The sequence below is a fragment of the Somniosus microcephalus genome, chromosome 7 (genome assembly GCF_052327205.1).
Source record: "Somniosus microcephalus isolate GS21.2 chromosome 7, FLI_Smic_1.0, whole genome shotgun sequence".
Lineage (NCBI taxonomy): Eukaryota > Metazoa > Chordata > Chondrichthyes > Squaliformes > Somniosidae > Somniosus > Somniosus microcephalus.
In genome coordinates, this window is record NC_140993.1 from 197,196,639 (window position 1) to 197,224,025 (window position 27,387).

At 41.0% G+C, this 27,387-nt stretch overlaps 1 protein-coding gene across 3 annotated transcripts in view; it reads right to left on the reverse strand.

The window, feature by feature from the left end:
- Positions 1-1,284: 1,284 nt before the first annotated feature.
- Positions 1,285-27,387, reverse strand: part of rad21b (RAD21 cohesin complex component b) — a 96,133-nt gene continuing 70,030 nt past the window's right edge. For 2 of the 3 annotated variants that reach the window (XM_085993294.1, XM_085993295.1), the window contains exons 5-14: positions 25,311-25,417; positions 22,153-22,359; positions 20,753-20,875; positions 20,492-20,614; positions 19,749-19,972; positions 19,188-19,347; positions 11,014-11,159; positions 9,618-9,776; positions 8,091-8,174; positions 1,285-2,342 (exon numbers count right to left, since the gene is read on the reverse strand). In XM_085993294.1, the coding sequence (XP_085849420.1) occupies positions 2,151-2,342; positions 8,091-8,174; positions 9,618-9,776; positions 11,014-11,159; positions 19,188-19,347; positions 19,749-19,972; positions 20,492-20,614; positions 20,753-20,875; positions 22,153-22,359; positions 25,311-25,417 (1,525 nt within the window). In that variant the 3' untranslated portion in view covers positions 1,285-2,150. The remainder of the gene's footprint in view (positions 2,343-8,090; positions 8,175-9,617; positions 9,777-11,013; positions 11,160-19,187; positions 19,348-19,748; positions 19,973-20,491; positions 20,615-20,752; positions 20,876-22,152; positions 22,360-25,310; positions 25,418-27,387) is intronic. The other variant, XM_085993296.1, reaches the window with a different exon arrangement.

A 27,387-nucleotide genomic window follows, 5' to 3' on the forward strand; every position in this document is an offset into this window, starting at 1 on the left:
GGGTCTCCTGCGGAAGCTGAGCTCGGAGAGGGCATAGAGGAAGATGCAAGTGCAGGGCTAGGGCAGGGGGGGAACCTTAGAGGAAGTTTGGCCCAGTGGCCATGGGGAAGTGGCAGAGGTAGCTGATCAGATGGCCTCAATCGTAGTGACAAAGAAGTCCATGAGCTCCTTGCACTTGTTGGAGGAGAAAAGGGAGAGGGGTTTAAGAAGATTGTTTGCAGTAGAGAAAAGCAGCCAGGGGTTGTCTTTGCATTCCAGGATGATCCTGGAATAGTGAGCAGTTTTGGCAGAGGAGAGCAGGACCAGATAGTGCTTTATGTGGTCCAGCCAGATCTGGCAGTTAATGGCTAAACAAGTTGTCCACCATATATGGTCAAGTCTGCGTCCCTTGTACTTAAGGGAGCGCAGATGGGGGCCGTACCAGGGGTAACGACTAGGGTGAGAGTGTAATGGTTTTAATGGGGACTAGGGCATCAAAAGTAGAGGCGAGGGTGTGGTAGCTGCAGAAATGTCACTGTGAATGGGGGGCCAAAGGCTAGACAGTTGAGATTTTGAAAGCACAGTTATAAGTAAATTGGGAAGAGGTTTTTTTCCAGGAACAGACACTGAAGGAAGTCAGGTTGGGAGGGTGAAGGGTGATGTGGGTGGAGAGCGATACAAGGAAGTGATCAGAGATGGCCTTACTTGACAGTACAAGACAAAACGGTTGGATGCTTCGGCTTTAAAATCCATGTCAACTTTCACAAATTTACAAATAAAATGTGGAATTTCAGTATCAGTTTTGGGTAAAACCTTTTTCAAATACTTCTACAGAAAAAGGGATAATTGAACAGAGCAACTGAGTGAAACATTGATCTTAAATAGATGTTAAGAACATCAAGATGAATAGGAAAATTCCATATGAAGCAAAGTTGCTGTTAAAGTATGATTTACTCAAATGCTGCAGCCTATACTGTACAAAATTACTGGAAAAGTTTGCAGGAATCTAAAATACCTCATTTATAGTCTGCCTGGCATGTTCCTTTCAGCTACATATACTAGAAAAAAATTCCTTCATCCCTTTCCAAGCTTGGACAACTCCGTAGGACTTTGCTCAATCATAAACGGAAACCCCATTTCCCCAATGAGTTCGGCCAAAAGTGATCACATTCCATCATGATTGATATGCAGTAACTTCATACACACATACAAATTGATAGCTATACACACATACAAGCAAAGATACACGATATGAAAACAAAACTCAATGTGGACTAAAACTTGCTTCATGAGAGAAAAACCAGATACTGTAACAATTATTTTATTAGAAAAGTTATACATAACAGCATGAACTATCACTGTTCAGCAACATTTAATGATGACCTAATTAAGCAACAAACTAGAGACTCAGTAGCATAAGCAAAATGCTGCTTAAAATGAAAGCTTTCACCTTTTCCATAATTAAACATTCATTAAAAATTATCTACACATTTTATACAAAAGGGGAATATAAGCTTACAGGCACATTATTTTAAAAATAAAACAGCATTGTAACACTCCAGACTGTTAAAGCATCCTAAAATTGAGTATGTTTTTAAAATTAACTGAATAGTTTGAACGTCCTTGGTTGTATTTTAACAAATTGTTTGTAATTCCAGTGGACAATGGACATACCGGTAGACTGTGTTCCAAAAATGTCTCAATATAGAGGAACCAGCACACAATTATAAAAGTTAAATTAAGTGCAAGTGTTGAATACCAACTTCTCTATAGTACTGTGTTGCAGACATGAATTTCATCAAATGACATCTTATCGAGACAGTCTACCAGCAGCAGTGGTGTTACACAAGTGACATTTCTGAATAATGCAATCAACAAAGCATAATTATGTCTGCACAGAAACATATTCATAATATACCTGAAACATTATGTATTTCTCCAATCATGATTTTCAGTATAAAACCTGTCAAGGAGTGTGAGTTATTTGTATTTATCATAAACACTGGAATAACACACCTATCCCAAAAAATTGAAGGGTTCTCTGTCCAAAATAATCTTTTAACTCAATATACATTAAAACCAACTTACCAAAGTATTATAATAGTCTCAATTCCCCATATGGGGCAATACATATCTAGTGAATAAACACTAGCCATTTAAGATCAACCAGATCAGACAATGTTGAATCTTGGTCCGGGACTTGCAATGATGTCGCTATAAGGCTCAGTCTGCGTAAGCTCAATTGCCTGTTGCTTTTTAAGTACCAAGAAACTGTAGAACTTCGCAGCAGCTTGTTTCCGGTTGTTTTTCCGACATAAATCTGACAGGCTAATAGATTCAGCTCCTGTTTTAGCCAAAGCTCTCTGAAAAAGATAAAAATGATGAAGGCATGCCCTAAGACCAAATTGTTAATGTTTGTGTATTGAAGATAGAAGACTGCATAAAAGATCATTTGTAATATGTGTAAATCAATCCACTTTAATAAATACAGAAGCTTATTAAAAATAAAAAAGGGAAAGTCAGTCAAGGACAACAATAGCACAAACAGAAAAACATCAAGATGGTGGAGGGGTGACCAAAAGCTTTTAAGGGGATTTTAAAGGAGAGGGATGTCATATGCTCATGGAGGGAATTCCATTTTTTGTTCAAAATACTTAATTTTATACAAAAAAAGCTTGAAAAGTGTCTTTCACCTTCTACAACCTGCATGGAGACCCGAGCGGCTGGCTCCCTCCCTGCTAAACAACTCCAGTGATGTCAACCTCATGTGGATCCATAAAAAACAATGGCAGTTTCAGACTAACCAGACAGCTGCTCCATAACCTCAGGATTTCATCAAACCAAGCTGTACGCTGGGGAGGCAGATTTCCCAGCCTACAGCATGGTTACCAGGGTCCTGCAGTTCCTGGTCAGCTTACAAGCTAATCCAAAATCACAACCCTATTATTGTCTATGGAGCTGTTCTGGGATGCTCTCAATCAGTGACATAACTGGAATTGCTTGCATAAAGGAGACGCAGGGGTCTTTCAGTGGATAATAAATGTTTTAAAAAATCAGCAGGTGGTCACTGAATTCCATGCATTACCAGTTAGGCCTGCAGGTGGTGCCGTGATTGCGGCAGGGGGGTAATATTGTTAAATGCCACATAACGTCATTTGTCACAACAAATTTATAATTTTAAATTGGTGGTTTTAGTGTGCATGCTCCTCCACTCCAGGGCCACCAGATGACTCTGCAGCATCTGCTCAAAACAAATTTCTAAACATAATGTAAAATCGGAAACCTAATTATTTGTAAACAGAAATTGCTTTGATTTAATCAGCAAGCCAGATTCCCCCCCCCCCACAAACAACAAAAATGATGCAACCTGCCCTCCCAGTTTTGTGCGTGTCCTCTGACATCAACCCTGCAACCATGGCCAGTTGCGTCTGGCTGTTGTACTTGTGCACTGGTGGGTGCCTCTAACTTGAGATTCTTGCACAACCACTGTTATCAGTATGAAAGCTACAACTTAAGATTTGAAAAATGCACCAGGTGGCAGCATCAGTCTCTTCCAACAAATCCCCTCGACCCCCGCTGGCAGAATGCATCCATCCCCGCCAACAAATTGTAAGAGTTTGTCAGGCTCTTGCATACCTTCCAACTTCTTAATCTTATTTCTTATACTTTTCATTAGGATTGGCTTAGTTTGAAGAATTTTGTGAGACAATTTTATAGCAACAATTTTTTTTAAACTGTCAACGATGTAAAACTTCACCGTAACAAAAACAGATAATAATGGTTGGTCTAGCCTCATATGTCCAATTTACTCAGTGCACCATATTAAAAAGGGGTTAAGTTAGGCGTCATTGGTCCCAGAAAAACTTCAAAATTCAATGCCAGTAGAGTACATAGCAATACACAAACAGCATCATGGGCCCCAAATTTATCAAGTGCTAAATGCAGTGTTAGCTTCAGTTTTGCCTCTGAAAGGAATCATTCTCCTCTTTACTCTTGACTTATTGCCCATCATGGTTATTGCCCAACAAGGAAGGGGAATGAAGTGGGTCAAGTGGAGAATGTCATATCTCAGGAATATTGACCATAGTGTTGTAAGGTTTAGATTAGTTATGGAGAAGGACAAGGAGCAATCTGGAATAAAAAATACTTAACTGGACGAGGGCTAATTTCAGCAAATTGAGGGGGGATCTGGCCAGGTCAATTAGAGTCAAAGACTGGCAGGCAGAAATGTAATGGAGCAATGGGCGGCCTTTAAAAAGGAGATGGTTTGGGTACAGTCTAGGTACATTCTCACAATGGGGAAAAGGGTGGACAAGCAAAGCCATAGCTCCCAAGATGATGAAGGTGTTCGAGAGTAGGATGAAGTAGAAAAAGAGGGCATATGACAGCTGTCAGCTTGGTAATAGAAAGGAGAATCAGGCTGAATATAAAAAGTACAGAGGAGAAATGAAAAAGGAAATAAGAGGGGCAAAGAGACAGTACAAGAATAGGTTGGTGGCTAACATAAAAGGGAATCCAAAGGTCTTCAATAAGCATATTAACAGTAAAAGGGTCGTCAGAGGAGCGGTGGGGCCGATTAGGGACCAAAATGAAGATCTATTGGTGGAGACACAAGACATGGCTGAGGTACTAAACTACATAGAATATACAGCACAGAAACAGGCCATTCGGCCCAACCAGTCCATGCCTGCATTTATGCTCCACTCGAGCCTCCTCCCATCCTTCCTCATCTAACTCTCAGTATAACACTCTATTCCCTTCTCCCTCATATGCCTATCTAGCTTCCCCTTAAATGCATCTATACAATTCGCCTCAACCACTCGCTATGGTAGTGAGTTTCACATTCTCACCACTCTCTGGATAAAGAAGTTTCTTCTGAATTCCGTATGAGATTTCTTGGTGACATCTTATATTGATGGTCTCTAATTTTCCTCTTCCTCATGAGTGGAAACACTCTGTGTCTACTTGATCAAAACCTTTCATAATTTTAAAGACCTCGATTAGGTTACCCCTCTCTTTTCAAGAGAAATGAGACCCAGCCTGTTCATCCTTTCTGGATAGGTATAACCTCACAGTTCTGGTTTCATCCTTGTAAATCTTTTTGAACCCTCTCCATTGCCTCTAAATCCTTTTTATAATATGGCAACCAGAACTGTGCACTGTACTCCAAGAGTGGTCTAACCAAGGTTCAATACAAGAATAGCATAACATATCTACTTCTCAATTCTATCCTTCCAGAAATAAACCCTAGTGCTTGGTTTTGTATTATGACCTTATTGACCTGCAACGCAACTTTCAGTGATTTGTGTATTTGTACTCCCAGATCACTTTGCTCTTCTACCCCATTTTGACTCTTATTTTCCAAGTAATATGCTACCTCTATTTTTCTTACCAAAATGGAATACCTCACACTTATCTATGTTGAAATTCATCTGCCAATTATATGCCCATTCTGCAAGTTTATTAAGGTTGTCTTATAATTTGTTGCAGTCCTCCTCAGTGTTGACCATCCCTCCCAATTTGGTATCATCTGCAAATTCAGAAATTGTGTTTTTGATTCTAAAGTACTTTGCATTGGTGTTTACCAAGGAAGAGAATTTTGCCAAAGCTACAGTAAACGAGGAGGTTGCCGGGATACTGGATGAGATAAAAAATAAAGAGGCGGTACTAGAAAGGCTGGCAGTGAATAAGTCACTCAGTCCAGATGGGATGCATTCTAGGTTGCTGAGGAAAGAAAAGGTAGAAATTGTCGAGGTGCTGGCCACAATCTTCCAATCCTCCTTAGATGCACTGGAGGATTGCAAACATTGTTCAAAAAAGAGCAGAAGGATAAACCTGGCAATTACAGGCCAGTCAGTTTAATGTTGGTGGTGGGGAAACTTTTAGAAACAATAATCCAGGAGAAAATTAACAGCCACTTGGACAAGTATCGACTAATAAAGGAGAGCCAGCACAGATTTGTTACGGGCAAATCGTGTTTGACTAAATTGATTGAGTTTTTTTGATGAGGTAACAGGGGGTGGATGAGGGCAGTGTAGTTGATACAACAACTGTATTTATATAGCGCCGTTAATGTAGCAAAACGTCCCAAGGCGCTTCACGGGAGCGTTATCAAACACCAAGCCACAAGAGATATTAGGACAGATGGAGGTAAGCTTTAAGGAGGGTCTTAAAAGGAGGAAAGAGAGGTAGAGGTGTTAGGGAGGAAATTCCAGTGCTTAGGGCCTTGGCAGCTGAAGGCACGGCCGCCAACGGCAGTGATTAAAGTCGGGGATGCTCAAGAGGCCAGAATTGGAGGGCTGGAGGAGATTACAGAGATAGGGAGGGGCGAGGCCATGGTGGGATTTGAAAACAAGAATGAGAATTTTAAAGTCGAGGCATTGCTTAACTGGGAGCCAATATAAGTCAGTGAGCACAGGGGTGATGGGTGAACGGGACTTGGTGCGAGTTAGGACACGGGCAGCAGTTTTGGATGACCTCAACTTTACAGAGGGTAGAAATTGCGAGACCGGCCAGGAACGCGTTGGAATAGTCAAGTCTAGAGGTAACAAAGGCATGGATGAGGGTTTCAGCAGCAGATAAAGTACCACATATTAGCTTCGTTAACAAAATTGAAGCCCATGGGACAAAAGGGGCAGTAGCAACATGGATACAAAATTGGCTAAGGGATAGAAAACAGAGTTGTTGTGAATGGGTGTTTTTCAAACTGGAGGGAAGTATACAGTGGAGTTCCCCCAAGGTTCAGTACTGCTGTTTTTGATATAAATTAATGACTTGGACTTGGGAGCACAGGGCACAATTTTGAAATTTGCAATGACACAAAACTTGATAGTACAGGTAATAGACTTCAAGAGGACGTAGACAGGCTGGCAGAATGAGCAGACACATAGCAGGTGAAATTCAACACAGAAAAGTGAGGCGATACATTTTGGTAGGATGAATGAGACGACACAATACAAGCTAAATGGTACAATTTTAATGGCGGTTCAAGGAGAGACCTGGGGGTGTTTGCGCACAAATCTTTGAACATGGCAGGACAGGTTAACAAAGCAGTTAATAAAGCATGTGGGATCCCGGGCACAGACTACAAAAGCCAGGAAGTAATGCAAAACCTATATAAAACACTATTTCAGCCCCAGCTGGAGTATTTAGGAAGGATGTGAAGGCTTTGGAGAGGGTACAGAAGAGATTTACTTGAATGGTTCCAGGGATGAGGGATTAGTTACGCAGATAGATTAGAGAAGCTGAGGGTGTTATCCATGGAGCAGAAAAGGCATGAAGGATTTAGTAAATAAAGAGAAACTGTTTCCAATGGCTAAAGGGTCGATAACAAGGCAGCACAGATTTAAAAGACGATTGGCAGAAGAACCAGACATGAGGAAAAACTTTTTATGCAACGAGTGGTTAGGATTTGGAATGCACTGCCTGATAGCGTGGTGGATACAGATTCAATAGTAGCCTTTAAAGGGGAATTGCATAAATACTTGAAGGAGAAAAAATTACAGGGATATAGGGAAAGAGGCGAGGAGTGGGACTAACTGGATTGCTCTTCAAAAGAGCCAGTGCAGAAGCGATGGGTCGAATGGTCTCCTTCTGGGCTATACTATTCTATGATATTGGGGATGGATCTCCACAGGGGTCTCCCAATCGTTTGCCAAAAAAAGAAAATTTCACTCTGAAGGATGCTATCCAATAATGAAGATGCAGCGAACTGCAATGCTACTCCACGTCACCTGAAGTCAACCAATTTTGCAGAGTACATGTAATAGTTGTTATACAGTTAGTCGTCTTGAATTTTTTTTGGCAACCTAGAGATTTAGTGCAAAACCCCAGCTCTAAAAAAAATTAATGGCCAGAATTAGATTTAAAACATTTTGTGCGAAAGTAGGTCACCACATTAATCAGTATGTATACATCTCCAAAGTAAAGTGGTTAAACCACTATCTGCAAACATTTCTTAATAATTCTAGGTTTATTCATAATACAAATAAAAAGCCTTCAAATCACAGCATAGTATTCGGCACAATTTTATGTATAATTTAGCTGCACAGATCTCCACAGTGAATGCTCAGTCCATTATTTATAAATTACTTTATTTTTAATTATCTTACCTGTAGACCATGAAGCATTTGCTGAGTTCGCTTGTTCCACCGCCTCTCTTCCTGATCCTGGTCACCCCCTACCGTTTCCTCTTCCTAAAAACAAAAGCAAAATATTTTATAGTAAAACCCTAATAAGAATGGAAGAGGAAACACCAATAACCCAAACTTCATCCAATGAACTACATATATATTACAGACCAATAAAAGACGTTAGGACTTTCATTAGTGTCCCAATCGTTCAAATATACCCATTATGAAATAATAGAGGACTGTAAACATATTTCAAAGAACTAAAAGCCATTCAGCAAACAAAGCCATTGTAATTTGCAAAGCTGCTTTTCCCATTATTGCAACTGTTCCTTTTCCCTCACAGTTGCTTTCCCCATCACTGGGATTCTTCCCATTTGGCACTAGAGAAGTCTGGAAACCAGCTCAGGTGGTCCTGGCTAGACAACCAGTGGGAAGCTTTCCAGAATTAATTTTACATGGTTAAATAAAGTTGATCAAAATAATGAATCTCATCTTGTTGATCAAATACTGTTTTTATTTTCCATTATACAATTAGAAATGTGGTCTTAATGTATAAAAAAAAATACAAGTTTATGAAATAAAAAACTATTCTGAAAGCTTAAATAGGAATTTTAGTATTTCAAATTAAAGTAGAAACTATAAAAACCCTTCAAACAGAACTCTTGCTGAAATCCAGTGAATCACTGAGTAACTGATCTATACAAACCAAAGTTCCCAAATTGATGCCTAATGTGTGTTGAAATAGACAATCCCTGCTAGAGTGCAATAATGGAGGCTCTGGAATTGGTGTTAGCATGGCTGGGCTTGGCAGGAGGTAAGTCTGGTAAGTTGTGTAATTTTTTTTCATCTTCACCATTTTCTTTCTTTAAGATATCAAATCCTCACTGGGATACAGTTCCATGGGCACTCTCCAGTATCTCACCCTAAGCAATCATATTTGACCAATAGGGCACCACAGCTGAACTGAATCCTTTCTCACTTGACATCCATGTGCTGGAGAAAAGGTAAGTAATGGGAAGCCCAGACAAATCTTCCCATCACTGATACAAGGATGCTAGGATCAATTATAGCGGCCCTACTGCTACTTTAGCTGATCAACAAGCTCAAAAGAATGGGAATCAAAGTTGGGACCTTCCTAGTCTGTATGACTTATCTATTTACATCAAACTGGTCGAGCCATCGAGACAGAAATGTGCTCCTGATCAATATCTGCGGACTTCCAAGTGAAGTATGTGCAGATATTGTGTAGAAGACAGGCATCATCTCTCATGACCTAGTTTTGAATAGCTCACAGATGCTCACGGTCATGGCTCACACATGAACAGCCAATTCTGCATAGCATCGGAAGGCTACCACTGCTCATAGATTTGTAGCCCAATGTGAATCACTAACTTCAGGAAGAGTAAGGGAAGCCAATACGATAAAGAAAAACACAAACCTCACCGCAGAAACCATTTTATTCAGATATAAGCTAGTAAAAAGAGTTTAAAAAGTAGCTGTCCCCACCTCCTCTTCCTCCTCTTCATCTTTTTCCTTCTTCTCTGGCAGAATTGCAAGTTCTGGGATAAGGTCAGTAATGTGCAATTGCTCCTCTGGGGGAAGCTCTACTGGTGGAATCTGCAGTTCCTGTTCCTGCTGCTGCGGCTGCTGTTGCTCTTCTTGCTGCTGAAAGGACGTAACAGTTAGAAAATGAGAGATACAAGTCTCCAACAGAACTACAGGAGCAGGAGTCTGTATCAAGCAGCAACAGCAGATGTCAAAACAGAAAGTCACTATATTGAGGGGAAATATTTTGTTTTTTCACGAGGAAAAAACACATTATTTAAATTTTGTTGAATCGAAGCCCCAGGATCAGGATTAAGAACTAGAAAGGATGCAGCCTGAATAAAAGACATTGCTACTGTCTACCATTACTGTTTTTTCTCAAAGGAGAAACTTAGGGAGAGAAATCAGTATCGCCCCGTTTGGGGGGCAGTAACCTTTGAAAGCTGGGAAACTTAGCGGCAGGCGCTAATGATCCCCAGCTTTCACAAAATTGGGTTTAGCGCTGCAAGAAGGAAGTGGAACGCTATATCAAGCGCTCCACTTCCATCCTAGAGCACTAAAGCACGCAGGCAGGGCAGTAATTGTGCAGCGCTGCAATGGGTCGTGTAGCGCTGCCGCGTTCTGAGGCTGCTTCCCTCCCTTAAAGGGAAGGGCCATCGCTGCAGGCACTGTATTGGGACCAGTTAGCTGGTCCCCGACGGCGGCAGTGATCCGGCCTGATCAGCCCCATGCACTCCAGCAGAGTGCCAGGCTGATCGATGGCGGGCCATGAAAAGTAAAAATAAATTGACCAAAATCATTTCACTATTTTAGGTACTTACCTCGGCGAACTCCTCTTTAACTTTCGCCCCCGAAGCGCCCGGCCTCCCGATCAACGCCGCCTGCAGCTGTTGGTGTCATCGCCCCGCGATGCTGCAGGGGGCGGAACCAAAATTCGGGTCCGGGGCTATGCGCATGGCAATTATGTCACGATCTCTGGCCGAAGGAGATTGTGTCGCAAAGTCTTACCGTCGCCGCAAACCTCTCACCGAAGTTCACAGGGGTCGTTCATCTCACCACGCCCGGGCGGAAAGTTGTTACCGCCCCGTTATCTAACCCACCGAATTTCTCCCCCTTAGTAAGCATCTATCTGTTCTTATTGAACACCAGCGATATTCAATTAGGGAGCAAGTGACTATCAATTTAAAAGACAATACAATTCATAATGTATCTGGCAGAATTAGTGGTATCTAAGTATTTCACAAGCTGTTTGGCTCCATGTCATTCAATATTTTTCAATTTAATTCACCATTTTACCAGAAAATACTGGCGATATAGAAAATTAGTTTTTAAAGAGATTTAAAAAAATTATACTCACAGGTACTGCAGGCTCTGATTCCATTTCCTTTGATTTACGCTTAGCTACTCTCTGTGGTGGGGGCATAATCGACTCATCCAGTGTGGTCCTACTGCTCTCCAATATAGATTCCTGGAGGCGACTGGGCTCTTCTAAGATGGGTTCATCTAAATTTCAAAAACATTGAAAATTCTAATTTACATAGTTATGTACTTATTTTGTTAAACAAATTCAATTTCACGTGAAAGCCATTTGTAAGGTTTTCTTCAAATGGAAATAAGATCCACATAGTGCAGAACAGAACCCCAGATTTACGGCAAGGAAAATCCCAAAGAGCACAATCCCTTTTTAACATCAATACTTTTCCAGACTACCACCAGACATGACTGCAGGCAAATGGAGAGACCTGGCCTACAATTTGGAATGGATAATTTTCACTCGGGCTATTAAGGGTTGACCTAGTTGATGGAGAAAGAAGGCAATCCTGATCGCAGTGTGTGCATACCTGGACACCTCTGGTACTAGGGGCACAATTCAGTTCTCTCATCCCTCGGAGCAAACTAGTTGAAACTGGACGACTTCTTATCGTGTCCACGGACAGTCTATACATAGCCCAGCCAGAACTGGACACATTTTTGCGCCTTGTTGTTGAATTCGGCAAGATCTGCAACAGTGCAGGGTTTCTCTAACGATGGACATTACAGGAGATGTTGCATAGTCTGTGCCTCAGTTCCACATTCACAAGTTGTCGGGCTGGTTGAATATCCCCATTTGCTTAGTGACACCTTTGAGCAACCTACACCAGTCCTAAGTCTGTTAAGGCACTTCCAGGTTGCCCAGTTGAAAGCCTTCCCCCAGGAGCGAATTGCATCAAGTAAAATTTCCATCGCTGGGGGTTGTCCAAGACTGGCGAGCCGGTTTTTCCACAAGGCAATGCGGGCTTCAGATGAGGTTGATTGTAATGGAACACTGTTCATGAAGCTCTTTCTTGACTTTAGGCGGCTGGGTGTAGGTGTATGACAATGCAGAGGGTGTCTCTCGTCTGATGTTTGACGGAGTCGTTCTTTCTTGCTGGCTACCGTTCTTATATCAGGGGGAGCGATACCCGCCAGGGTATATAGGCTGTTGGTGTTTGTTGGCAATGCGTCAGTGTTGCTCCACACCAGGTTACTTTCAGCTGGCGTTTGGCTTCACGGTTTCGGAGGTGGAATGCACAAACTTGTGTCTTTGATGGGTTTGCGCGAAGGTGGTTTTCTTCATAGTAGGATTTTAGTCCCTCCAAGGCCTCAGAAAACGTTTTCTCCACGGTGTTAAAATCAGTGCTTTGGGCAGTGACACATAAGTCATCAGCATATATAAAACGGCGTGTAACACCGTCTTTCGGTTGGTCATTTGTGTAGATGTTGTACAGCAGCAGTGCAAGCACGCTTCCCTGAGGAAGACCATTCTTCTGAATACGCCACCTGCTGCGCTTCCCACCTAGTTCAACATAGAACCGGCGATTCTGAAGCATGCTTTCTAACAGCTCTGTTAAGTGAATCTCTTTTGTCATCTCTAGAATCTTGCAGAGGAGACGTCTATGGTTCACTGTATCGTATGCTGCTGACAGGTCTACAACAACAGCACCTGTTACCATCCCTTGCTCAAAACCATCTTCGATGTGTTGTGTGAGGTTGAGCAGTTGGCTTGTTGTTGATTTGCCGGGGTGGAAACCTGCTTGTTCTGGAATGATCTTCTCATCTACAGTTGGTGCTATCCTATTGAGTATCAGGCGTTCAAACAGCTTATAGGTGTGGCAAAGCAGTGAAATTGGCCGAAAACTCTTAGGATCCGAGGGATCTTTTCCAGGCTTTAATAGTGCTATTACATGTGCCTTCTGCCAGATATTAGGTAGCTTGTGTGTTGCCAGACAGTGGTTGAACAATTGTAGGAGCCATTTCTTTGCTTGCTGTCCAAAATGCTTTATCTGCTCCGTTGCTATGTTGTCAAGACCAATTGCTTTCCCGTGTTTTAGACTAGATATACCAGTTTCCAGCTCTTCCATGGTGAATGGTCTAGTGAAGCCAGGATCATCGCTGTACTTCTTCCTATCTAGTTGTGCTCTTGGTTGTTTCTTGTTGATTTTTCCATTTAGGAGCAACTGGTGTGCAACTTGGTTAGCAGACACATTTGGATGTTGGGCAGCTTTCTTGGGATCACCTCCAAGTTTGTATATGAGAGACCATGCCTTCTTGCTGTTTTTTGTAAGATCTGTTGTCTCTATCAAGGTGTTCCAGGTATTTTGACGTTCTTGAGAGATACTCAACATCACCCTCTCACCGGTAGATATTGTTTCCTCTGAGAAGGGGTCATAGAGTCATAGAGTTATACAGCACGGATAGAGGCCCTTCGGCCCATCGTGTCCGCGCCGGCCATCACGCCCTGTCTAATCTAGTCCCATAGTCCAGCATTTGGTCCGTAGCCTTGTATGCTATGGCATTTCAAGTGCTCATCCAAATGCGTCTTGAATGTTGTGAGGGTTCCAGCCTCCACAACCCTTCCGGGCAGTGAGTTCCAGACTCCAACCACCCTCTGGGTGAAAAAGTTCTTTCTCAAATCCCCTCTAAACCTCCCGCCCTTTACCTTGAATCTGTGCCCCCTAGTTATTGACCCTTCTACTAAGGGAAAAAGCTCCTTAGTATCCATCCTATCTATGCCCCTCATAATTTTGTACACCTCAATCATGTCCCCCCTCAGCCTCCTCTGCTCCAAGGAAAACAAACCCAATCTGCCCAGTTTCTCTTCATAGCTGAAGCGTTCCAGCCCTGGTAGCATCCTGGTGAATCTCCTCTGCACCCTCTCCAAAGCTATCACATCCTTCCTGTAGTGTGGCGACCAGAACTGCACACAGTATTCCAGCTGTGGCCTTACCAGTGTTTTATACAGCTCCATCATAACCTCCTTGCTCTTATATTCTATGCCTCGGCTAATGAAGGCAAGTATCCCATATGCCTTTTTTACCACCTTATCCACCTGTTCCGCCGCCTTCAGGGATCTGTGTACTTGCACACCCAGATCCCTCTGACCCTCCGTCTTGCCTAGGGATTCAAACATTGAGACATACTCCCAGTGGAGTTCAGCATTCTCCTTGATGAGGCCAGGGATGTAGTGTACTCTGCAACCTCGGGGGATCTTCCTTCTAGCTGTTTTTTGGACAGCTTTTGCAAAGAGGTTGTAGTGCTCAGGTTTAATGCGTTTAACCTTGCGGTCAAGTGCTCGTGTAAAACCGTTCCAATCGGCCTTCTTGAAGTTGAAGCGCCTTTTGAATGGTACGACGGTTGGCAACACTGCTGCATTTACCTGGATGCCAATAGGACGGTGTTGTGTCTGTGGTATTGGGTCTGTGACAAGCTTCTTGCAGAGGCCAGCGATGTCGTTGCTGGCAATGGCAAGATCTGGATTATATCTACACTTCCAGCGGGCACTGTGGAAGGAGGCTGGCAATTTAGGATCGTGGATGAGACCAAGGGAATACACAATGAATGATAGGACCCTAGGAAGGACAGAGGAACCTTGGTGTGCATGTACACAGATCCCTGAAGGCAGCAGGACAGGTAGATAAGGTGGTTAAAAAAGGCATATGGAATACTTATATTCTGTGCCTCGGCTAATGAAGGCAAGAGCAGGGAGGTTATGATGGAGCTGTACAAAACGCTAGTTAGGCCACAGCTGGAATACTGTGTGCAGTTCTGGTTGCCACACTATAGGAAGGATGTGGTTGCATTGGAGAGGGTGCAGAGGAGATTCACCAGGATGTTACCTGGGCTGGAGCGCTTCAGCTATGAAGAGAGACTGGACAGGCTGGGGTTGTTTTCCTTAGAGCAGAGAAGGCTGAGGGGGGACCTGATTGAGGTGTACAAAATTATGAGGGGGATAGATAGAAAGGAACTTTTCCCGTTAGTAGAGGGGTCAATAACCAGGGGGCATAGTTTCAAGGTAAGGGGCAGGAGGTTTAGAGGGGATTTGAGGAAAAATGTTTTCACCCAGAGGGTGGTTGGAATCTGGAACTCACTGCCTGAAAGGGTGGTAGAGGCAGGAACCCTCAACATTCCAGAAGCATTTAGATGAGCACGTGAAATGCCATAGTATAGAAGGCTACGGACCAAGTGCTGGAAAATGGGATTAGGATAGGGCTTGATGGCCGGTGCGGACATGATGGGCCGAAGGGCCTCTTTCTGTGCTGTGTAAATCTGAGTATGACCTTAAAAAACATGCGAGAACGGCAATGGGAAAAAACAACCAACACACAAAATGAACTATAATATTCTCCAGAAGGATGACTATGTGGATGCCAACAATAGTGTATTTATAGGAACAATTACATAATCTGCTAAACATCCTTCACACATGGCTTGAGTTGATCAAAATTTGGGGATATCGTCAGAGGATTTTTAACATGAAGACATGCCAAAATGACACTGGTCAGTGCTCTACTCCTGTAAGGTAAACGACGATTATCCACATGTTGGAGTGTCAGTTTGTTTTGACCAATGCTATACACTCCCCACCGCTTATAGAGGGCGTTCGTCCGTATGCAATTTGCCAGCTTTACGCGGTAGTCAGGATAACAGGGTAGTGTTAAAAATTAAAAATCATTTCAATTACAGTTGCTAAAGAGAGGACAGTTAAAATTCACACTGCAGCATGTGCTAAAGATAGCTGAATCATCAATAAGAACAAAAATACTGAAAAAAACACAGGTCAGTTGGTACCTGAACAAGAACAGATGGGCTCATGTTTTGGAGGACTATTCATCTGGACATTACTAACTTTATTACTAACAGCAATGATTCAACAAGTAGCATCATACAAATTTATAGCGCAGAACAGAAGGAGGCCATTCGGCCCATCATGTCTGTGCCGGCCAAAATAGTGTTATCCAGCCTAATCCCAATTTCCAGCTCTTTTTCTAACTCATGTTTTATACATTTCAAGCGCAACCTCCCTGCTCTTATATTCTATGCCTCGGCTAATAAAGCAAAGTATCCTGTATGCCTTCTTAACCACCTTATCTACCTGTCCTGCTACCTTCAGGGATCTGTGTACATGCACTCCAAGGTTCCTCTGTTCCTCTACACTTCTCAGTATCCTACCATTGATCATGTATTCCCTTGCCTTGTCGGACCTCCCCAAAGCATTACCTCATACTTCTCTGAACTGAACTTCATTTGCTACTTTTCTGCCCACCTGACCAGTCCATTGATGTCTCCCTGCAGTCTACAACTTTCTTCCTCACTATCAACCACATGGCCAATTGTATCAAATTTAAGTTTTAATCAGTTCCATTGAAGCTGGTGGATTGAAGGCATAAATTCACTGGAAAGGTAAAAGAGTTCTCTCTTGTTTTGGTCAGTCTGTCTTGAAATAAACAAAGCACTTAAGACTCTATAACTGGCAACTCTGAAATTGACATTAATGCAAATGATTATTGCTTTTTGTCTGATATAGGCGACTGCCTGTTTTAAATGATGGGGATTGTAGTAGAAAACAGCACACAAGACTACTGTATGCACTCCTTCCAAGGCTCAAAGGATTGGAATTTGATGTTAATGTGTGCAATGTCCTCTTCGAAAAATTAAGATTCTACAAGATACGCAAGCTTTCATTCTTTCAGGATCCTTCACATGCTGCTGGTGACTCCTCTCTCAATAGGTGAGGATGAGGAGGTCCTTGAAGGATTAAGTCAAAGACCCCAACATGCAGAACAGATAAACCAAAAGAATCATCCACAATTGCCAAATCAAAATAGTAATGCTTCATAAAGGTACGCAGAACCCAAGCAACAGTTTGCAAATTTCATTAATTGGACACATTTTTAGGATGACCAGGAAGCAGCCATGCAACAGCGGACAAGATTTATGGAGCCAGTGGGTTTTCTACTGCAGATGCAATGGGGGAGATTACATAAATACACACTTAGCCAGTCTCCATTCCTTTTCTATAGGATTTTGAGACCATACATTATGATGGAAAGATATGACATGGGTCTAAGGACCAATGATCGGCAAGCACTTCTGTAGCTTTCCAGCTCCAATTTCAATGAAGGATACACAAAGTATCACAAGTAAAAAGAATCTTCAGTAGGAAATCTGGCCATGTCCTAAGAATCATTCGGTCAGAGTGTAGATCATGAAATACCGAAATATCACCAGTACCTGGACTTCGCTGATCCAGCAAACTAAAACTAGAGCAACAAAGCATGCAGTATTCAGTTTACAAGTGCCAAGAGGTTTGAAAGGAAGGTACATAGATTTCTGCAGAATCTAATTGAGTTCCCAGTTGGGGTGAGAGGTCATAATTTGGGATTTAATTTTAGATGGCCTTCATGATGGAAGACAAAACTACAGCGGATGTTCTCCGAACCAAACTGATGCAAGAGCTTTTGCAGATTATCAAAGACACAGTAAAATGGACATGGATGGGAACTGGGTTTCAATTGCCAGTTAACAAGATGTTGCAGCTACTCAAAAATAAACGCTGCACCATAGCAGAGGAAGCTAATGAACCCTACTACATTGATGTTGCAAGTTCAATTTGTAAATGGTTTGCGCAAAGTACTAGCATTGCTCAGTGGGTAATCTCTCATCCGAGTCACAAGGTTATGGGACCAAGCCCACTCCAGGTCTTGATCAACTAATCTAGGCTGATGCTTTGGTGCTTTACTGAGAGGTTACTGCATTGCCTGATTTTACCATCCTTCAGATGCCACTTTAAACAAAAGCCTCATCTGCCCTTTCCAATGTTAAAGCTCCCGTGGCACTATTTGAAGAGCAGGGTGTTGTCCTGGTGTCCTGACCAACAATCTTCCCACAACCACCATTGCCAAAAATAGATTAACTGGTCATGAATATCACTGCTGCTTATGGGGTCATGCTATGTGCAAAATAGCTGCTAGTGGCATATAGAACAGCATTTCAAAATTAATTCATTGTATGCGAGATGCTTTGATATGTCCTGAGGACGTCAAGACACTATAGAAATGCAAGTTCTTTTTTTCCCCAAAAGAAACCTGAACCAGTGAAATTGATTGAAAAAAAAGTAATCTGATTTTAATGTAGATAATAAAATGTTGGCCCATAATTTGTGGTCAGCGCCGAAGCAAAGGCACTTGCCGCTGACCTTGAAGAAAGCTGCCCACAGAGATCGGTTTCTTGATGTGTAATTAATTATAGCGCTGTGCATAGGGGATCCCTATGGCGATGCAGCAGTGACATCATCAAACTGTCTAATCAGCCAATCATATTGAAGAATTCTCAGACAGCAAACCAGGAAATTAAAAGCAGCTTTTATATTCATTCTTAAAAATGTTAGAGAGCGAAATAAAGATTGGGACTTTCAGATGGGGATAAGGCAGAAGCTGAAATATCATGAACAAACATTATTATTATTTTTTTTTTTTTAATTGTAATTTTTATCATGAGAGAAATTTGACATTCCACAAAAATTAGTTTTTCAGGGCCAAAACGCTTGTTTAGCAGTCAATATGCTGTTTAAACCCCAGTTACACCTATTCCAACAAAGCTTAACATTTAATGGGGTATTTAACAGCAATATTAGCTCGGAAAAGCTCAAGGTTTTGTCAGTTCCACAGCACAGCCTGTGTTGGGGTATTGAACGACTGACCGCAACTTCAGGATTTCTGCGCTAAATCCTGTAGTTGCATCAGTTTCAGAGGGGTAATGACGGCAAACGCTGACAGTTCGGCATCGTTACCCACCACAAAATCCAGGCCTATGAACCATGAATCATGGTTACATGATAGCGTCTATAAGCAGAAGTGGAAAAGTAAAAAGGATTTGGTGACTACTGATCATTCACTGATGGTTTCGAGCCAATGTGAAAATGTTATCAGCAAGTTAATCAAGTATTTGGAAGCACTTCAAAAGGCATTTGATTGTAACTCAAAACAAGTTATTCCGAATATGAGGCTACATTTGTAATACTGTGTACAATTCTGGACACACATTGCTGTGTTAAGAGATATTCCATAGAGGGACACAGATGATTTTGGGACTTTATTATATTGAGAGAAATCAGATTTTCATGGGCAATGGAAATGATCTCATAACCAACCTCTCAATAAGAGAAAAAGGAAAAGAAAGAAGGACTTAAATGGAAACTGCAGTGGCAAGAGAAATAAGCAGCAGAATTCCTACCAATTACATCACGCTGTTGCTGTTGTGGCTGCTGCTCCTCCCTTGGCACTTCTGGATTTTCAATCTCTTTCAGGAATTGTTCCAAGTTGTCTGCTTCACCTCCTTTTCTCTTTTTTCTCAGTTCATCTGGGACAATTGGTGTGAGGCAGCGTGTGAAAAGCTACACAGAAACGAAGCAGAAGTTTATCACTGACATTATTTATTACAGACTGGGATACAAATATCTAGAGAGTTACACAAATTCCTATAACTACAGCAGCTTGTATTGTTAAATACAACAGACACACACCTATAAATTAGGGATTGTTCAATAGATCAAATCTAGTTATTAAACACAAAGAATAGTTATGACATTTCACATTTGAGGTGTGTTCAAAAACACAACTCTCAAATAAACTGTCAAAATGAAACTTACAAGACTTGTTTACCATGTCAAAATGATCTCATCTTTATAAGCTGGTGAAAATGTACTGATTGTTGTACACATTTTAGAACGATCTCTGCATGTTATACACTATCTCCTCCATGAACAGAACATAGACATTTGAACAATTCAGTTACCTTCAACAATCTGTTATTCCAGAGAGGCTGAGCTGGAAGTGAGAACAGTTTCTCCACACCACCAGTCTCTTTCCACATCATAAGTTTCTTGGTTGGTGGTGCAAGATCCAACGTGGTTACAATGTCAGAGTAGTCACTTAACTGTGCCCGAATTGTTTTACTGTCCAGTTCTTTTACACTATCCACAATCAGTTTCCTCTTCCTTTTGGCTTTTGTTTCCTTAACTGCAAGAAATCATCCCCAATTTAACTATTTAAATTGCTGTTAAAAAAATCTAAAACTTTCGTCAACAAAACACTACCAAATAGATTAAAAGAAACCATATTTTACTTACCAGAATTAGGTTTGTTTTTAATCTGAAGCACTCAATCCCCCCACCACCCAACCCCACATATAAATACAAATGCACCTAACAGCTATGATACATTTTACTGAAATACATATGCATCAAACAATTTCTCTCAACAGTATAAGTTGTTAAAATTCAGATGTGGCGGTGCATCACTTGCAGACACCAAAAAATGTTGCGTAAAGAATGGTGTTGATATCTGTACAGTATATGATGGTCATAATATGACTATCATTTTGCTTTCCATTTTCTACTTCACTGCAGTATTTATAACTGCTATTAACACTGTTACACCATGGTCATATTATATGGTTGGAAAGACAAATCTTAGGATTTGCTCCTCTGGTTTTGATATTTGACCACAGCTCCTAATGAAAGTCTACAAAGAACTTACCAGTTATATCAATTGGTTCCAAAGCAAATGCTTCTTCTTCATTTGGTACTAAAGTCGTCTGATCGGTCATTGTTGGCAGAGGTTCAACTGGATCATCAGAGTCTGGACTGTCAGGTGCACCCACTGTACATAAAAAAAATTGGGTGACTTAATTTTCATATCCATAATGCAACATTCACAGAACTGTTATTATAAGAAACAATTCAGGTTCAGTTTATGCACTCAGTAAAGATTAAAGATAAAACATTTCAAAATACTCACTAGACATAACATCATCATCATCATGATGATGAACAGGTTCTTCTGGCATCAAAACCCCCCCATCTGGTAACACTGGTGGATCATCAAAGATACCACCATCGTCATGACTTAAAAGTTTGTCATCTGGCAAGAAAAATGTTTTTCAGTCAAATATTTGAGAATGCACGCAACATAGGTCTACATTAAAAAAAACAGGCTTTTGTTAAATATAACTAAATGGTACAATTTTAAAGGGGGTACAGGAAGAGAGAGACCTGGGGGTTCACAAACAAATCTTTGAAGGTGGCAGGACAAGTTGATAAAGCAGTTAAAAAAAGCATCCCTTAAAAAAAAAAGGAATGCTTGGCTTCAAAAATAGAGGCAGAGTACAAAAGCAAGGAAGTTATACTAAACAGTTATAAAACACTGGTTAGGCCATACTAATCGTGGGACCACACTTCAGGAAGGGTGTCAAGGCCTTGGAGGGTGCAGACGAGATTTACTAGAATGATATCAAGGATGAGGGACTTCAGTTATGTGGAGAGACTAGAGAAGCTGGGATTGTTCTCCTTAGAGCAGAAAAGCTAACGGGCCAATTTAATGGAGGTGTTCAAAAATTATGAAGGGGTATGGGGAGAGAGCGGGAATATGGTATTGAGATAGAGGATCAGCCATGATCATACTGAATGGCGGAGCAAGTTCGAAGGGCCGCATGGCCTACTCCTGCTCCTATTTTTCTGTGTTTCTCTGTTTAAGTAAATAAGGAGAAACGATTTTGACTGGCAGGAGGGTCAGTAACCAGAGGAAACAGATTTAAGAAAATTGGCAAAAGAACCAGAGATGAGATGAGAATTTTTTTTAATGTAACTAGTTCTTATGATCTGACATGCACTGCCTGAAAGGGCGGTGGAAGCAGATTCAATAGTAGCTTTCAAAAAGGGAATTAGATATATACTTGAAAAGGAATAATTTGCAAGGTTATGGGGAAAGAGCAGGGTAGTGAGATTAATTGGATAGCTCTTTCAAAGAGCTCACACATGGGCTGAATGGCCTCTTTCTGTGCTGTATGATTCTATAACCAATGTACTGAAAATACAAAATAATGTGTGAAAACTTCAATATTAAGCAACACTGGCATTATGCTTTGGATAAAAACAGGGTGGCTTAACTGGACTTAGGCACTCTGTAGCTACAGTTATTCAGAGGATCCAATGTGGTCTAATTACATACAAGTGAAAGTTATATCTAGTTGAATTACATGTGAAATTAGGAATATAAAAGAGTCGTTCAAACTAAATTTAAAACTAAGATGTTCTGGGTAGCACTCACTATTTTAACTAATTTGCTTTCCCAGGAATTGCATATAACTTCTAACTGTACTCTGTCTAAACTCTGCATCAAGGAAAGGGAAAAAAACATACCAAGAATTCCACCATCAATGCCATCTCCAAATCCATCATTTTTCAGGGGATCATCATACGCCAGATGGTTACTTTTCTCAGCAAGCTGAGCGGTGGTGTTCTGTACTGGCTCCAACAATAGATTGGAGTCGCTGGTGCTTCCCATTATGTCTTCTTCAAATGTGCTGCCTTCTCGCATAATCTCACGATCATCAACACCAAAATCACCTTTACATAGGGTGAAAATTCCACATCAGTAATAAATTTTAATATCTCGCAGACACCAAACAAATAGGAAAATCACTATTTCAATTGTTAAAGCCAATAGAGAGGTTCTGAAGCTAAAGCAGATATTCAGACTCCCATGTTAAATTTTTAATGGTCTATTACTGGATCAAAAGAGTCAATAATTTAAAGTTGGCACAGTGCCATGTGCAGCCCCAGATACATCCGAGGGACAGTATTTACACATACTAGTGACATGTACCAACCATTATTCATTACATTAACAGGCTATTCAATATTGACACCACTGATACTTTCTATAGTGTATAATTGCAAAATCAAACCATCGCTGCTTGAGATGTATCAGTATATCGCTAGCAACTTTGCTGTGCATTTAAAAATGAAGGTCGAGGCCAAGCTTTTTTCTCCCCAAAAGAAAAAGCATTCAATTTTGCTATTGACCAATAATCTTCCAAGAATGGTTTAAAGAGCTAAGATTCCTATACACAGATTGAAACTTTTTAATAATGATCAAAAGGAAATCCTAAAGCATTTCTAGAACCACATTAATCAGTGAGCACTTTATGGCTCATTATATTGTATAAATTTATACATTTTATTCATTCACTGCAAATGGATCACTGCTGGACACTTGCAGAGCTTGCATTTTAGTCAGGGGAAATAAAATGGAAACTTTCACTGATCTAAAGTAGAATGTAAATTGAACTACTGTATCACAATATCTCATATTTGGTTGCCTGAAGCACAACAGGGATGTCACTCTCTCTACATTAAAAAAACATACAAGATATTTCACAAGACTATAAGACAGGACCTGTAATCACTGGTGCTGATTTGGCATTTCTTTCCCAAAGGTGAAAGACCCACAACTGAGGAACATTCCATGTACAAGTGAATGATGGCACAATCTTGAATCTACACGCAAAATGTAGTCCATAGTTGAACCTCTGGTCAAACAAGACATGCAATCTTAACTTTGTAGGCTGACATTTTCAGTTCAGTTCACATACAAAGCCTTTAACAAGGGCAATATTTTGCTGAAAAATATCCTTATCACAACACAATATTTATAGTTCTTCCAGCCTACCAGACCCAAAACAGAATAATCCAGAATACTCTTCTATGTGAATCACCACCAAGGTTTATCCATGGGCAGAGATGTCTTGTTAGTATTCTTTATTTTTGTGAACAGTTCACAAGTCGAGATGCCTACAATCATTTGTGCTTTCTAAAGACCAAAAGTGAAAGGTGAAGAGTAGAGAACTACCTTCACTTCTCCAATCTGACCACTCAGTTCAGGCCCTGATAAATTATTTTAAAAATCTCCAGTAATTGATCAACAAGTTTACAATTGCCCAAGCAAGTGCTGATTTTTCAACAAAGTACAAATCCTTCCAAAATGACAATAGTGTGCAAAAGCAGGAAATCATACCCTAGTATCCAGCTCGAGTCAGCTAAATAACAGCTGATACGCAGTAAAAAGTGACATGATTTAACTTGGAAATTCTGCAGTTGCTGTTAATTTAACACAAGCCATCAGGCCCCAAATGTACCAGTTCTCTTGCACCAATTGAACCGTGACTTAAAAGGCCCAAATTTTAAAAAGGGGGAGGGAGCGGGAAAAATGTGCGCAAGTCCCAAAGCAAACGGCACACCCGGAGTGTCCGGGGACATGGAGGCCCTGCCAATCTTAATGGCAGGGCCTCATTTAAATAAAAGTTCCCGGACTCCCAATCGACACCCAGCCAGATTCACTATTTGGTCGGAAGGCGGGAGTGGGATTCTGGCAGCAGGAGGCTGCAACTGTGGAAATAGTCCCCGGTAGTTAGTGGGAGAAGGGGATTTCAGCGTGATTGGCAGTAGGCTGGGGCTGGTGAGGCCCAAGAACAACTTGCGGGGCCTGTAAGGAGCATTCCTGCTCCTCATAGCCCACAAGGAATTCTAACAGAACTAAAAAAAAATTAAATACTTACCGAGGCCTCATCAGGCCAATTGCCATCTCCCACCATGGTTCTGCTGCCCGACTGCAGACAGTGCAGGACTTCCCCTGACTTCAAGTTAATATCACATTGTGGCGCCAATGACGTCATTGGGCCATGACTTTTGAATATTAAGTAGACCCCTGCCTGCCTTTAGCAGGAGCCTCGTTGCTGGCATGATTCCGTCATAAAAATGAGTGCGGCCGAGAACACTTTGGGTTGGAGCCTGGAACTAGAATTTTCAAATTTTAACCTCTCCCACACACCATTCTTGCTGGTCGAGGGGTTTTAAAGTAACAGCCAAAATATCAACCCTTCACCCTCTACCCTGTTTCAACAACACAAATGCACAACCTTAGCATTGTTGCTATTTGGGAGCTGAGGATACTATAGTTACAAATATACAAACATGAAGGAGAGGAAAAGATCAACTGGTCCATTGAGCCTGTGTTATATTATGATGTGACTTCTACACCATCACCCCCACCAACTCACTAGCTATGCAATCTCCTGAGAGAGGCAAATGTTGCACCAACCCCATAGCTTGCTACATTACTGGTACCACAACTGAAATTCTGTCTAAAACGGCATTTATTTTCAAGTGTTGAATACAGATTCAAATTTTAAAATGCTACAGGGAAAAATTACTTAGTGCTATGTTTAATGACTTTTTTTGAAGACTAAAATTCCTATTTGTGTTATTTTAATGAAGTCATTGATGCATATGAAATTAATGGGTTAACAGCATTGTTTAAATAGCATGCACAGCAATTTTACACAAGCAGTTTACCAGTTAAATAACACTCAGTAACGTCTACTCCTTAATAGCAGTAATGCTAAGGACTATATTCTTAAATTAGAGAAATAAAACATAGGGAAAACATTTTTCAGATGATTTGTGTCTCTATATTCAGGAAAATGTCAAGTTTGTTAAAGCTAAATCTCAATTCTTACCAAAGTCATTGTCCTGAAGTAAAGTGATGTTGCCCACTTCCTCTCTCATAGTGATCTCTTCCACTCTACTCTGGTTCAAGGTAAACTGTTGAGCCACATCAATATCACTAGAAAATAGACCATATTTGATTTGGTTAAGCCAAGATTTTGAATTATGCAAATCAAATTGATTAGACACGAGCTAGAAAAGACTCAACTGTAGAACTTTCAAAAAAAGTGTCAGCTGTGGCTCAGTTGGTAGCACCCTCACCTCTGAGTTAGAAGGTTGTGGGTTCAAGTCCCATTCCAGAGACTTCAGCACAAAAATCTAGGCTGACACTCCAGTGCAGTACTGAGGGAGTGCTTCACTGTTGGAAAGTGCCATCTTTCAGATGAGACGTTAAACCGAGGCCCCGTCTGCTCTCAGGTGGACGTAAAAGATCCCATGGCACTATTTCAAAGAACAGCGGGGTGTCCCCGGTGTCCTGACCAATTATTTATCCCTCAATCAACATAACAAAAACATTGCTGTTTGTGGGAGCTTGCTGTGCGCAAATTGGCTGCTGCGTCTTCTACATTACAACAGTGACTACACTTCAAAAAGTACTTCATTGGATGTAAAGCGCTTTGGGACGTCCGGTGATCGTGAAAAGCGCTATATAAATGCAAGTCTTTTTTTCTTTTTTATGTCAAGTGTGATCAGTAGAAATAAATATTTCCCATCATAATTATAATTCTGGAAAATATTAAGAATTGCAGAGTTCACACATGACAGCCTCTCTTTGCTCTCAAAAGGTTAACACTCAATACATTTAGGTATTGCAACTATCCCAGAACAGTAAGCAGTGAACTAAGAATAAATGCACCAAAATATCCAATAGCCGTATCACAGGAAATTAACTGCTGCTACACACATTCATATCAGTCACTGGAAAAGTTCATTTCACATGGCCATGTAGCAGAGAGCCAACAAAACATGCTTGGATAATGTTTGTGGTAAATACTGATCAAGACAATGATGCTACTTTGGTATGACTACTGGACAGCAGTTTTCAGGTACAGTATTATGAATTTATATTTCACAACCCAAGTTACACAACTAATTTTCTAACCAATTTTATTTGATAAAAATATAAGCACATTCCCCAGAGGCTTAGTTTTATGCCAAGAATGCCATATGGTCAAAAGTGTTGTAGGTTATCATTTACTCTGTCTGGACGAACTTCAAGTATTCTTTTATGTTTTTGATCAGCAATTGTACATTTTTTTGCAATTATGCTAAACACATGCTGCACAACTTTATTCTTCCTATGTTTAAAACTACAATTTCTGTATTTGGATACTCCAATTTAGGGTTTTCTACATTGTCTATCTCCATATTGATATTTGAGCTTTGTTAACAAAAAAGTCATCACAGTCCAGTCCGTTTACAAGTTTGCCACATTAACAGAACTATTTTGTGCTCCCTTAATAAAGATGCAACAGTCAGCTGCATTCGTGTTGCCTTTCATAGCAACATATGTTTTGTTTGCAGTGTGAAACTGAAGCAGTATTGTTTTGTTAACAAAGTAATTCTTACTAAAATATGCAATTCCATTCAGACTAAATTGCCACACCACCCCTTTGACCTTGCATTTATTCTTTATGGGCAAGTAATTATTCTAAAATACAGCGCACAACACCATTGAGAAAGACTATGGCTTCTCTCAACCAAGCACATTCCTGAAGGAAGTCGATTATTGATTACAATCATAATCATAATCAACTTTGTCATTGTTAGTGCACAAGTGCAGTACAACAAAATTGTAGGCTTGCGGCTCCCGAGAGTGTACATTTAGATACAAGTAAAACAGAGCTCCCACAGTGGCTCAGCAAATTTATACAGTAGGTAGCTGAGCCATAATAAACCAAGCATATATCTCATTCAACGCTCAGTCCATACTGCATTGTCTGATCTCGGCTGTGCGACCACAGTTGCTGTTTGTGGCCCTGGATTAGGCAGGGTAGAGGTGGGGGAAAAAATTCAGCTAGTTTTTGATCCTGATCACAATCAACCAGCCTTGCGTGTCTAAGCAGACGTTGATTAAGGACATGATCA